Source organism: Malaclemys terrapin, chromosome 5, assembly GCF_027887155.1.
Source record: "Malaclemys terrapin pileata isolate rMalTer1 chromosome 5, rMalTer1.hap1, whole genome shotgun sequence".
NCBI lineage: Eukaryota > Metazoa > Chordata > Testudines > Emydidae > Malaclemys > Malaclemys terrapin.
The window spans coordinates 63836880-63850950 of record NC_071509.1 but is presented as its reverse complement, the minus strand read 5'-3'; the positions used below and the strand labels follow the sequence as shown (position 1 = coordinate 63850950).

The following is a 14071-nucleotide window of genomic DNA, read 5'->3' as shown; positions in this document are numbered from 1 at the left end:
ATGGACCTGCAGTCTTTGGGGCTGGCACATTTCATAACTGCTAAATTATAGAAAAAAATTATGAAAATGGTAACTAAAAAGAGAAATAAGTGGATAATAAACCCTTTGCACATTCCTCCCTTGTAGTATGACTTTGTGGAACTCCTTGATGGTAGCAGATTGATCGCAAGAGAACAGCGCAACCAGCTTGAGTCAGAGAGAGCAGGCCGACAGACAAGGTCTATCAGTCTCCATGAGGCAGGTTTTATCCAGTATTTGGATTCTGGAATCTGGCATCTGGCTTTTTATAATGATGGGAAAAATGCAGAGCAGGTGTCTTTTAATACCATTGTTATAGGTAAGCACAATCTTCAAAGTTTTCACCAAAAGCTGCAATCTAAGCATTCTGTTAAAAATAGAGATCAGTTTTCTAAGTTAAATACTCTGGGTTGTTTTCACAAATGTTGAATTTATTATGTTTTCTTCATTACATAACAAAAGATATAGAAATGTATTTTAATTGTTTAGTAATTGAAGTATGAAAGCCTCCCATGATGTATAGTTCACAAATGAAGATGCTTTTTTTAAATGTTCATTAAGCGGCATTAGGCTGTATTATGAGCATAAAATAACTATCATTTTACTGTTTAAATCTTGAGCTGCTTGTTGTAACATAATGTAATAGGATACCACAAGCATTAATTACAGGAAATTAGCCACTATTTACTTTCTTACAATCACTAAATAAAGCGACATACATGCTTCTGCAAGTACCTTAATTTGCTGTTAGTCACCAGTGGTTTAGAATTAGATGATAGACACCTTCTATTCTAGTTTAGTACTATGGTGGGAGTCTCTATGAATTTTTTTTTCTTACTCTTTCTTTCAGAGTCTGTAGTGGAATGCCCCCGAAATTGCCATGGAAACGGAGAGTGTGTTTCTGGATCATGCCATTGTTTTCCTGGATTTCTGGGCCCTGATTGTTCAAGAGGTATCTGAACTGAATTCTTTTCTTAAGTTAAAACAAATAAACTGCAGAAAGACAAGCCATTGCTAATCTACCAAGGAAAAGAAACTGGCATGCAACTCGTTACATACATGTTCCTCTTTTTTCCCAAAGCTTGATTGAAAAGAGTTTTGTTAATTCTTCTGTCATGTTTTATTTCACAGCAGCCTGCCCAGTATTGTGTAGTGGCAACGGGCAGTATTCCAAAGGGCGCTGTCTCTGTTTCAGCGGTTGGAAGGGTACAGAGTGTGATGTGCCTACCACTCAGTGTATTGATCCTCAATGTGGGGGCCGTGGGATCTGTATCATGGGCTCTTGTGCCTGCAACTCTGGGTACAAAGGAGAAAACTGTGAAGAAGGTAAATAAGTAAATATTTACCCAAGCATCTACAGTAATGTTTCTAAAATGTCAGGTTACAACATAGTGGGTCAGATTTTTCAGCTAGTGTAAGTCACTATAGCACTATTGATTTCACTGGAGCCATGTCAATTTGCACCAACTGAAAATCTGGCCCATTAAAGCCAGGGTGCTGGCAAATTGTTCACCTTATATCAAGCATACTCAAATATCCTGTTTGCCAAATATTTTGCTTTCAGCAGGTTTTGTCTAATAATTTCAGCATATTTAAAATAGATTTATTTTATCTGTCTGACATCAGTTACGAGGGAAACACAAGAAAAGGTGACTGTTAGAACACGGAAAGACTGTGATTTTTTCACATTGTAGAAGAAATTCTTGCTCTATTGCATATGGTCTTTCCCACCAACATTTTTATAAAGACTTACAGTTGAAAATGCTGATTCAAATGCATCACATTGAAAAATTATGCGTCTTTTTTTGTATTTTAGAGATATATGTGTATTCATTCTGGTGTGCTGTAAAGTGGAGTTCATTTTCTATTCATTTTTTTAGGAGGAAAAAGCACCATTTCCCTTCCTCAATCAAATTGATTTTATTGATCTCTACATACAAAGTAATGCAATTAAGTCTCTGGAATTAAATTTTCAGACCATTGACCCTACAAGTGTAAAGTTTTATTGAGTCAAATTGCTAAATTAAATCTCGTCATCTAAAGCACATTAAAGTGAATTAAGAAGGATAGAGAATACCCAACTCATTTATTTCTCAAACAGGTTGAGGGTCCTAAACAGCTGTCAGAACTCAATAGTAGTGGATTAGGTCAGTTGATACTGCTTGTTATAGAGAAGCCAAGATTTTGTTACTCTGTGATTAGGAGAACAGAGAGCATTAGCCTGAAAACTCAAGTGAATCTTGGTGTAATTCAGGAAAATTACAAATCCTTGCAAGAGTCTCAGTTACATCAATGACTTCGAGGTTTATGTCTGTTATCCCCAGGATATCATTAAACCAGTTACATATATGAACATGGATCCTTACAATTACTTTTGATGATCTAATTACTACAAAGAAAATTACCAATATGCTAGCAAAAATTGATTAGAAGTTGCACTCTATTAGTTATATATTGATTTTTATTTATTTATTTATTTGATCAGATAGTGCTTGTTATCTTGTGATTAAAGCAGGCTGGCTAGGGACCACCTCAGGATTCGTGAGTTCTACTCTCTGTTCTTCCACTGACTCATTACGTAAAATTATGATTTGCCTCATCGCCTCGTATCTCAGTTTACTGTTTGTTGTTAAATGAGTGTAGTACTGTTTACCTCACAGGAGTTTTTTAATTAATTCAGAAAGTGCTTAAAATCCTTCGATAATAATTGCTGTTATTGTAATTGTTAATAATAAGATATTAAAGATTATCTTTTTCTTTTCTGTCCAGCTGATTGCTTAGACCCAGCCTGTTCCAATCATGGTGTGTGTATCCATGGAGAGTGCCACTGTAATCCAGGATGGGGTGGTAGCAACTGTGAAATACTGAAGACAATGTGTCCAGACCAGTGCTCTGGTCATGGGACGTACCTTCAAGAAAGTGGTACCTGCACTTGTGACCCTAATTGGACAGGTGCAGATTGCTCAAATGGTAAGGATTAAAAACATTAAAAACTCTAATATATTTTAAATTAATGCATAATCTTGCATTATTGTGTAAGAATCTGATCCAACTTCTATTGAAGCTAAGTCTTTCTATAGTCTGTAGTGGGAGCAGGATTAGGCCATAAATCATGAGTGAAGCATTCAGAACAAATGACCATTTGTAAATATTTGAAAATCAAACAGTTTCTTCACTCAGATATTAATTGAAGGCATTTTTTGCTGGTGGTTCAAAGAAAAGAACAAAATGTTATATGTACCTTCTGAATGTAAGATCTGTACTGAGATATTCATCTACATATTTACAACTGTGTTAATGATGGCATCCAGAAATATTTCCATTTGAAAAATCTATTTTTAGCAGCTTGGAGGGGCCAATCCTGTAGTTCTTGTTCAGGCAAAACTTCAATTGAAGTTAATGGAAATTTTGCCTGAATAAGGACTGCATGATTGAGCCAACAGTTCTAACAGATAAGGCTTTCTTCCTGGCCAAAACTTGGCACATTTAAGGCCAGTTGCTTATCTTAGATACATTGGTATAAATTTGGATTAAAATATGGAATTACTGTAATTTAGATCAGAGTCTGAATTTTAGTCTCAGTCTGAGAGCAACCTTTTTGTGCCAAATTTTGGAAAAAATTACCGGTACTCATTTTGTAGCGACATATTTAAAATCTGAATAATTTCTAATTTTCTGATGTGTTTTGCCAAAAAAAAAGCGTAATAATATTCCTTGACTTTAGCAAAGCTTTTGATACGGTCTCCCACAGTATTCTTGCCGCCAAGTTAAAGAAGTATGGGCTGCATGAATGGCCTGTAAGGTGGATAGAAAGCTGGCTGGATCGTCAGGCTCAACGGGTAGTGATCAATGGCTCCATGTCTAGTTGGCAGCCGGTTTCAAGCGGAGTGCCCCAAGGGTCGGTCCTGGGGCCGGTTTTGTTTAATATCTTTATTAATGATCTGGAGGATGGTGTGGACTGCATTCTCAGCAAGTTTGCAGATGACACTAAACTAGGAGGTGTGGTAGATACACTAGAGGGTAGGGATCAGATACAGAGGGACCTAGACAAATTAGAGGATTGGGCCAAAAAAAACCTGATGAGGTTCAACAAAGACAAGTGCAAAGTCCTGCACTTAGGACGGAAGAATCCCATGCACTGCTACAGACTAGGGACCGAATGGCTAGGTAGCAGTTCTGCAGAAAAGGACCTAGGGGTCACAGTGGACGAGAAGCTGGATATGAGACAACAGTGTGCTCTTGTTGCCAAGAAGGCTAATGGCATTTTGGGCTGTATAAGTAGGGGCATTGCCAGCAGATCGAGGAACGTGATCGTTCCCCTTTATTCGACATTGGTGAAGCCTCATCTAGAATACTGTGTCCAGTTTTGGGCCCCACACTACAAGAAGGATGTGGAAAAATTGAAAAGAGTCCAGCGGACAGCAACAAAAATGATTAGGGGTCTGGAGCACATGACTTATGAGGAGAGGCTGAGGGAACTGGGATTGTTTAGTCTCCAGAAGAGAAGAATGAGGGGGGATTTGATAGCAGCCTTCAACTACCTGAAGGGGGGTTCCAAAGAGGATGGAGCTCGGCTGTTCTCAGTGGTGGCAGATGACAGAACAAGGAGCAATGGTCTCAAGTTGCAGTGGGGGAGGTCCAGGTTGGATATTAGGAAACACTATTTCACTAGGAGGGTGGTGAAGCACTGGAATGCGTTACCTAGGGAGGTGGTGGAGTCTCCTTCCTTGGAGGTTTTTAAGGCCCGGCTTGACAAAGCCCTGGCTGGGATGATTTAGTTGGGAATTGGTCCTGCTTTGAGCAGGGGGTTGGACTAGATGACCTCTTGAGGTCCCTTCCAACCCTGATATTCTATGATTCTATGATTCTATGAATATAACAAAGTAGTTGATGTTCTTAATGACACCTGGACACGTGGCTTCCTTGAGGAGTAGTGGTTTTATATCAAGTTATAAATGATATTTAACCAATTCTCTGTAAATAACTGCCATTTTGAAATGCAGTTTGTGTCTGATATCTATGATATTGATCAACAGTCCTTGAAAGTCATTGGTAGCTCAGGTATAGATAGGCAACAAGGGAAGACAACAGAGTGAGAAAACTGTAGAAGGGGAATATTTTACCATATTTAATGTTCCATATTACTTTCAGATTTAGGCATTTACTTTGTGTTTGCACATGTATTATCAGATACTAAAGTAGTATTTGTACCTCCAAAGAAAAGGTGATGTCCTCTACTATTCTGCTAATTTTGTTTTTGAATGTCTACTGTGCACAGAAAGCTTTCTGAGCTCATTTGGTATGGCACCCATGTGCTTAGGTTCTTATAAAAATGACTGTTTGCGGAAAGTCTGCTATATGGTTCAAAGAAAATATGGATTGTACACATCTTCTGATGGCATCCATCTTTACACACAGTCTGTGCTCGTGTTTCGAAAAGTAGTTAATAGTTGAAATGTATAAAAGTATTCTGTTTCATGTATATTCAGATATTTCAGTTACTTCAGACTTATGAAATATTAACTAGTTTGTTCAATAAATCGTAAAGAACCCCTACTGAAGTTGTACAAAATGACCTTCAGATATGTAAAGTCAATAAATAAGTAAATCTTACTCATAAAGAAACATTTTGTTAAGCTGCTAAAGGGAGAAGAATGAATTATCCATCAGACGGCTTACAGGGTTGAAATCAACAGAGCTTTCCTCTATCTTCATCAGCAGTTTGTCCATTAGCCCTTCAATTCCACTTCAATTAAATTAACTCTAATTAATAAGTTCATTACAAAGATTGACATACCTTGCTCAAAGCTAGTGTGCTCAAAGCTGATAAACACCTTCACCCTAATGAAAAATTGATTAGATTGAAGAGAAAAGAGGGAACCTCTGAAATAAACCTCTGCCTCTCCTGCAGCTGGGTTGATGTTCTGTAACTCTGAAGTTAATCAGACCATCTCAGATCTTTTAATCAAAAATGTAATTCAAAGTGGATAGAAAATGTTGTGTGGGAAAAACAGCCCAGCTCTCTTGCCCAGTAAACATTCTGCGCTATTGTTCATAAGAAGTGCCATCACAACTTGATGCTGTGTTGAATGTTTTATAGCACTTTGAGGCAGAGAATTATAATCTATTGGGGGGAAAATACTACTGAATGAAAAACTGGAAACAAAGCCCGTATGTAAAACCTTTCAGCCTCTTTTATGAGCTCTCCTTTTATTGCATTCAAAAATAATTTCAGTTCTTTCTTATTAGAGTGGTTTGCTGCCTTTTACAAGGAAACCCAAACTAAACATAATATTCTTATGAACCAGCATATGATTGTGACTAACTGTATTCTAAGAGACTAAAAAACATCCCTAAGGCTTTTTTTTTTTCTGTAGTCAGCTTCACACAGATGAAGTTTTCCAAATACTGACTGAATAAAGAAAAAAGATAAATGCAAACTATAACAACCTGAATTATTATCTTGTATTAGTTTTGAGATGTAAGATATATTGTTTGGCCTATGAATAACTTAGGCCTTAATGTTCTTTTCAATTATTCTACTAGTTATAAAACCCTGTTAGTGTAGGTGACAAGTTGAATGCTTTTGTTGATTTATTTTTAATAGTCTTTCTGTTTTTAAACCAGACTGCCTAAAGCTGTCATTGCTATAAATTTACAGAAAGTTAAAAAAAAATCTTATATTTAACAGACATGTCAGTATGTCAGCAATGCACTAATGTGTCTCACTGAGGCTGATTCTTTTTAATGAAAAAATATGTCAGAGATGGCACATTTCAAATTTGAAAGAAACCTGGGGGCAAGGAAAAAAGCCCCTTTGCTAAATTGAACTTTTGTTCAATTGTAGATTTTTGCCTATAATGTAAATGACCTCTAAGGTACGTGGTACATTTAGTCACTAAACCTATGCAGTAAATTCTAATGGGTTTAAATGCATATAATCTAAGCTACAAAAGGTAACTCTTAAGAAATATGTGCTCGCAAAAAATATAATTGGAAATTACTCAGAGCTAACTGACAGAAGAGCTGTGGACACTTAGGCATTACTAAGTCTACTGGGTAACTAATTAAGCATTAGCAGAGATAAAATTCCATATTCCATATTCTCTTGGGTCCTACCTGAAAATGCTTTTAGCAGTAAATTCCTTTGATTTAATTTTCAAAGATTTTGCTTTTCTCCTTCATATGTTGAATTAAAATGTAACTCTGTTAATTAATGTGTGCTCTCCTCTCATTCGTTCTCTTTTTTTCTCCCATCCCTCCTTTTAAATACAGAAATCTGTTCTGTGGACTGTGGCTCTCATGGTGTTTGCATGGGTGGAACATGTCGTTGCGAAGAAGGTTGGACTGGACCAGCCTGCAATCAAAGAGCCTGCCACCCTCGCTGTGCTGAACATGGAACCTGTAAAGATGGGAAGTGTGAATGTAGCCAGGGATGGAATGGAGAGCACTGTACTATTGGTAGGCTAGCTGTGCTTTAATATCTGTCTTCAATACAAAACTTAAAAAGCTAGAATTCCTGGTCTTTTGTGCATCAGAAATGTAACACTTTGAAGCTTGTTTCTTCAAACAGAATATTTGCACCTGTCAGTCTGTGTAAAGGAATTGATGTTTTAAGATAGGAAATGATTATATAATGGCTCATCAAGTCTTTACAGCTTGTTTGCCACAAATGGGAGGTGCAAGAATTTCCCTTTCAATCATTTCCTGTAGCTGCCTCCTCTGGAGGAGAAGCTTACATATTTTTTAAATCTGTAAATACGTCTTCTGATATATGCTTTTTTATTTTTATGTGATAGTTTTTCAAAAGATGTGTTACTATGCTACCTTCCCCCCACACACACACTTTACTGAGAAGAAAGCCCAAAAAAACCCACTTACCAAGGTGGTAAAGAGATCTAACTGCCACCCCCCCCCCCCCCAATTATCCTTTTTGTTGACATAATGAATTTCTACTTTACAGTTGTACAAGATATTTGCTAAGCAAATAACATTATATTTCAAAGCACTTTAAAATGACAAATTCAAAAGAAGCAGTCTTCATTAATCTCTGTATGTTTTCATAATCAAAAATGTTCTATCCTTTAGAAACCAAGCCTATTCAACTTATTCATAAATGATCTGGAGAAAGGGGTAAACAGTGAGGTGGCAAAGTTTGCAGATGATACTAAACTGATCAAGATAGTTAAGACCAAAGCAGACTGTGAAGAACTTCAAAAAGGTCTCACAAAACTAAGTGATTGGGCAACAAAATGGCAAATGAAATTTAATGTGGATAAATGTAAAGTAATGCACATTGGAAAAAATAACCCCAACTATACAAACAATATGATGGGGGCTAATTTAGCTACAACTAATCAGGAAAGAGATCTTGGAGTCATCGTGGATAGTTCTCTGAAGACGTCCACGCAGTGTGCAGCGGCAGTCAAAAATGCAAACAGGATGTTAGGAATCATTTAAAAAGGGATAGAGAATAAGATGGAGAATATCTTATTGCCCTTATATAAATCCATGGTATGCCTACATCTTGAATACTGTGTACAGATGTGGTCTCCTCATCTCAAAAAAGATATACTGGCACCAGAAAAAGTTCAGAAAAGGGCAACTAAAATGATTAGGGGTTTGGAACGGGTCCCATGTGAGGAGAGATTAAAGAGGCTATGACTTTTCAGCTTGGAAAAGAGGAGACTAAGGGGGGATATGGTAGAGGTATATAAAATCATGATTGATGTATAGAAAATAAATAAGGAAAAGTTATTTACTTGTTCCCATAATATAAGAACGAGGGGCCACCAAATGAAATTAATGGGCAGAAGGTTTAAAACAAATAAAAGGAAGTTCTTCACACAGTGCACAGTCAACCTGTGGAACTTCTTGCCTGTTAAAAGAGAACTAGATAAATTCATGGAGGTTAAGTCCATTAATGGCTATTAGCCTGGATAGGTAAGGAATGGTGTCCCTAGCCTCTGCTTGTCAGAGGGTGGAGATGGATGGCAGGAGAGAGATCACTTGATCATTACCTGTTAGGTTCACTCCCTCTGGGGCACCTGGCATTGGCCACTGTCGGTAGACAGGATACTGGGCTGGAGGGACCTTTGGTCTGATCCAGTACGGCCATTCTTATGTTCTTACTCCTGTGCTTTTATCATTGAATTATTTACACCCTGTATATTCCAAATAACATAGACAAAAAGCAAAGTGTGTACCCTTTCCTTCAATTATATGAAAGATCATTCTCTTTCCTGGAATTTAATTAATGCGTCTCTCCAGAAACTTATCAAAGGCCACATTCTGCCTTTGGATGTATACTTTTCCAATTGCACAGAATTTGACAGGCATCTGTGGGCAGTGAGTCAATGCGGGGATTTGTGCGTATATATACCAAAAAGGGCAGAGGAATTAGAAAAAGGGCAAGAAATGTTGTCACACAAAATCAAGTGATACTATAATTTACTTGTCTTACCATAGCACTTAGGAGTCCTAAGTCATGGACCAGGACCCCATTGTGCTAGGCACTGTACAAACACAGAACAAAAAAAGATGGAAGTCTGAGAGGTCAGATATGGAGTGATTGCTTAGTGAAAAATGTTTGCCCATAAGTGATACGGTGTTTTTGTCTTTTTATCATTTTTTGGAGTGAGTTCATTTGAGAATGTAGTGATTGTCTGGTTTCACCAACGTAATTGTTGGGGCATTTGATGCACTGGATATGGTACACCATATGTTGTGATAAATGTCTATAGGACCCATGGATCTTGAAAGGTGTGTTGTGGGGGTATTGATAATCATAGTAGTGGAGATATGTCTGCAGGTTTTACATCTGTTGTTATGGCAGTGTCTGGTGCCACTTTGAGTTGGTATATCCTGGTCTATGGGGAACTTGATTCTGATGAGCTTGGTGAGGTTGAGGCATTGTTTGAAGGCCAGAAGAGAGGGTTCAGGGAAGATTTCTTTCAGGATGTGATCCCCATCAAATGTGGGTTGTAATTGTTGGATGATACTCCATATGGATTCTAGTGTGGGATGGTAGTGACAGTAAAGGGTGTGCAGTCAGTGGGTTTTTTTTCTGTATTTAAGCAGAGGTCTCCTGCAATATTTGGGTAGCCTGCTCCATGTTCCAATCTATAGTACTTCTCTGGTAAAGTGTCCTTGTTTAGTGAAGGTAGTTTTAAGTGAGTATCCCACACTTCCTCTTCAGAGCATATTCTGTTATATCCGAGTGCTTGGCTGTAGATAACAGATTTCTTGGTATGTCTGGTGTGATTGTTGGATCTGTGGAGGGAAGTGTGATGATTCTTGGGATTTCTTGAATATACCATCTGTAGGGTTCCATTGTGTAAATTGATCATGGTGTCCAGGAAGTTGATGATGGTATGGGAGTATTCTAGAGAGAGAAACACCACGACTACAACAACACTGCAAAACATAGAAAACAGAAATTTGATAATAAAGGACTCTTCAGTCTAGCAGACAAAGGTATAATAAGATCCAGTGGCTGGAAGTTGAAGCTAGACAAAGTCAGACAAGAATTAAGGTAAGCATTTTTAAGAGTGAGGGTAATTAACCATTGGAACAATTTACCAAGGGTCGTGGTGGATTATCCATCACTGGAAAATGTTAAATCAAGATTGGTTTATACCTGCCTCTGGAGATTTCCATTACTTGCATCTGAAGAAGTGAGGTTCTTACCCACGAAAGCTTATGCTCCCAATACTTCTGTTAGTCTTAAAGGTGCCACAGGACCCTTTGTTGCTTTTTACAGATTCAGACTAACACAGCTACCCCTCTGATATCTTAGAGCTGTTATGCAGAATGAGTCAACAAGATTTAGACATAGGCTAGTAGTGAGGACCTACAACGTGGTTGAAGAGGACACACAGGTTGTGGGCCTAAGTGACAGGATGGTGGTCTTGTCCACATGATTAAAAGAGGCAGGAGGGAGGTTTCTGCGGGAGCCTGATTAAGAGCTCTTTTTCATAGACAAGTTCAGTTTTTTTGACTGCTAGACATCCATGAGGAGATGTCAGAAAGACAGGCTGAGATTTTAGTTTGGACAGAAGGAAACAGGTGAAGAATAGGGAGGGAGCTCTGGAGTTGTCAGCAGAAAGATGGTAGTTGACTTTGTGTTTGCGGATGAGATTACCCACAAATAAGGTGTAGAGAGAGAAGAGAAGGGCAACAAGGACAGAGTCCTATGAAACCCTTCCAGCAAGTTGGAGAGGGGATGAGGAGGATCCACCAAAGCACATGCTAAAGAAGTGATTAGAGAGGTGGGAGGAGAACTTCTCTTTTTAAAAAAAATTAATCTTAGGAAAAAATGGGAGTGTAAGATAAAGCCTTTCCTTAGGTAACTTTAACTTGCCAAACAGCAGTTACTCAGCAGATCACTCTACCGTTGGTCTCACTGACTTGGGCTGCATTATCTGGGTTATAGTTGTGCACAGATGAACTGTTCTTGAACAATATTTCCAACATATTAGGCACAAACAGGTTTTTCTTCAGCATTGGGCAAGCAGGTCTGTCTTTTTCAATACATATATTTATTGTGTGGTTGCTGTTGTCAGGACAGTCCCACCTTTGGTTAATGTTTGATTTGTTTGTGTTGCTTTTAAGGTCTCTAAGACTAGTAATGAACCACAGGATCATATTCCATAATGATATGTATGTTTTTCTTAGAGATGTTCTCTTCGAGACCCAGTATTACAGAGAAATCAGGTCCTTTTCTTGCTCTTAACCAACCATAGCTCTGTCTTAGGCTAGGTCTACATTGTGAACTAGGGGCATGATTCCCCTGCTCATGTCCAGATACTCACCATAGCTCGATGAGAGCTAGCGCAAGTATAAATGATAGCAGTGTAGTCGTGGTGGCAGTGGAGGCATAGCTGAGCCATGCCAAGTATAAACACATCTGAAAAATGGTGGGCACATGCTTGGCATAGCTCAGCTGTGCCTCTGCAGCTGTGCCCATACTACCATGTCTACAATGCTATTTATACTCGCACTAGCTCTCCAAGTTACCTCATGTATATTCATATGAGCAGGGGAATCACACACCTAGCTCATAGCATAGCCATAGCCATTGTGGAATGGGAATTGATTCTTCCTCAGCCTGGCGTGCAAAGAGCCAATGAGCCCTTGTCCCAGCCCCTCTAGTTTATATAACAATATAGCCACCAAAGTAACAGATTTCAAAGCACAAGTGATATCTGCATACATAGTACTTCCATAGCCATCCTTTGCCTATAAAACCAAACATTTTTATACCATTTACTGGCACAACTTGCCCTTGGTGGCAGAATACTTAGGTAGTTTGCATTGTGTACGTGGAAGTCTTGCATGTTCCCTTATGTATTGAAAAAGTAGGAAATCCCTTTACTCACGATTTCATATGCTATTCAGCATCTAGATACTATGATAATACACCAGAACCCAGTTTATCAGATCTAATTGGGACTGGAGCCAGATCCAATAATTAAAATTTCAGATAATCCAGAGACTGGAAAAATGCGAGGTTGCAGCATCGTCTAGCAGTCACAGGGAGATCGCCGGCTTCTGGATCTATGCTTAGTGACTGTGCAATTAATACGGAGAGCTGGATAATGGAGGGATGGATAAATGGAGTTCTACTGTACATACTTTAGAAATCAACATATATACACAACTAGCCAAATGCCACCCAAAGGCCACATGCACAAATTCCCATCATTATGTGGACAGATATATCCACTCGATATTTTGCATCTGCCATGTCCACACTAGATCCAAATGATGGGAGAGATATGTGCACATTAATCATAAAGGCATGAATTGAGCCTTAAGTAGGTAAAGGCATTAACTGAGCTGTGCAACTTGATAATCTATTTGACTATCTAAAGAGCTATGGTTTTACATAAATCATGAGCAGAGTTTGAGACAGTAAAGTGAAGAATATTCCAAGCATCTACTGAGAACTTCTGTTCGTCTCTAAATGTTTTATTTCTATTCATTTTCAGGTAGCCTACTGGTTGCATTCTTCAATTTGGCACATACACCTCTACCTCGATATAACGCTGTCTTCAGGAGCCAAAAAATCTTACCGCGTTATAGGTGAAACCGCATTATATCGAACTTGCTTTGATCCGCCAGAGTGCGCAGCCCCGCCCCCACCCCCGGAGCACTGCTTTACCATGTTATATCAGAATTCATGTTATATCAGGGTAGAGGTGTATTAAACGGCCAAAAAACCCATCTCTCTGATTTTAAAGAAGGTAGTCCTTTGTGGAATTCTCTTCTAATAATATGTTAAACATCAAGTTGTTTATTGAGTTACATTGATTTTCATGTACATTCAGGCAATTCACATTGAAATTTGGCCTGGGGGAATTCCTAATTCCTTTAAGCTACAAAATACAAGCTATTTGTTTTTATTCTCATTCTTTAGTACATTGGGAAGCAAGATCATTAATGATGACAAAGACATGCTTTGTTTGTTCAGACAAAACTTAGACATGCACTGCTCAGCATACCTCTATTAAACACCAGGGTGGCTCTGGGGTTTAGGATACCAAAGATTGGAAAATTGCAAATGAAATACACACAGCTGGGGAGTTAGCTGTTAAACAATATGAAAAAAAATCAAAAGCATTATCAGTATGGACAGATATTGGTCTGATGCACTAGATCTTGTTATCTTTAATAAGCAGTATAGCAAGAGTGGTATTTGTTTCAAATAAGTTATGAGTCCAGAGCTTTCAGTGCTTTCCTCCAGCACACTTTTTCACACTAATAGTTTTTCACAAATTAATAGATATAAAATAGATTTGGGTTTTCTAATGTTTTAAACTGTGCAAAGCATTAGCAAGGTTATCAAGAATTTTAGTAATGCTAGATTGGAAGGATCAGCCAGGAAATCTATCAGGAATTGTATTCTCACTTATGTTGGCATTTTTACCTTGAAATAATTTTTGTTTCCAGTTATTTAATTTAAATCTATTTTTCTTAGATAATTTTAAATGAGTAGGGGGTATTGTGATATGTAAGAACCAATATGTAAAGTAAACAAAACTAGTCTTAA

The 14071-nt window shown here is 38.1% G+C and overlaps 1 protein-coding gene across 4 annotated transcripts in view; it reads left to right on the top strand.

The window, feature by feature from the left end:
- Positions 1-14071, top strand: part of TENM3 (teneurin transmembrane protein 3) — a 982465-nt gene that overhangs the window by 869835 nt on the left and 98559 nt on the right. For all 4 annotated transcript variants that reach the window (XM_054029684.1, XM_054029687.1, XM_054029686.1 and 1 more), the window contains 5 exons: positions 127-337; positions 869-970; positions 1150-1344; positions 2788-2988; positions 7294-7479. In XM_054029684.1, coding sequence (XP_053885659.1) covers positions 127-337; positions 869-970; positions 1150-1344; positions 2788-2988; positions 7294-7479 — 895 coding nt within the window. The remainder of the gene's footprint in view (positions 1-126; positions 338-868; positions 971-1149; positions 1345-2787; positions 2989-7293; positions 7480-14071) is intronic.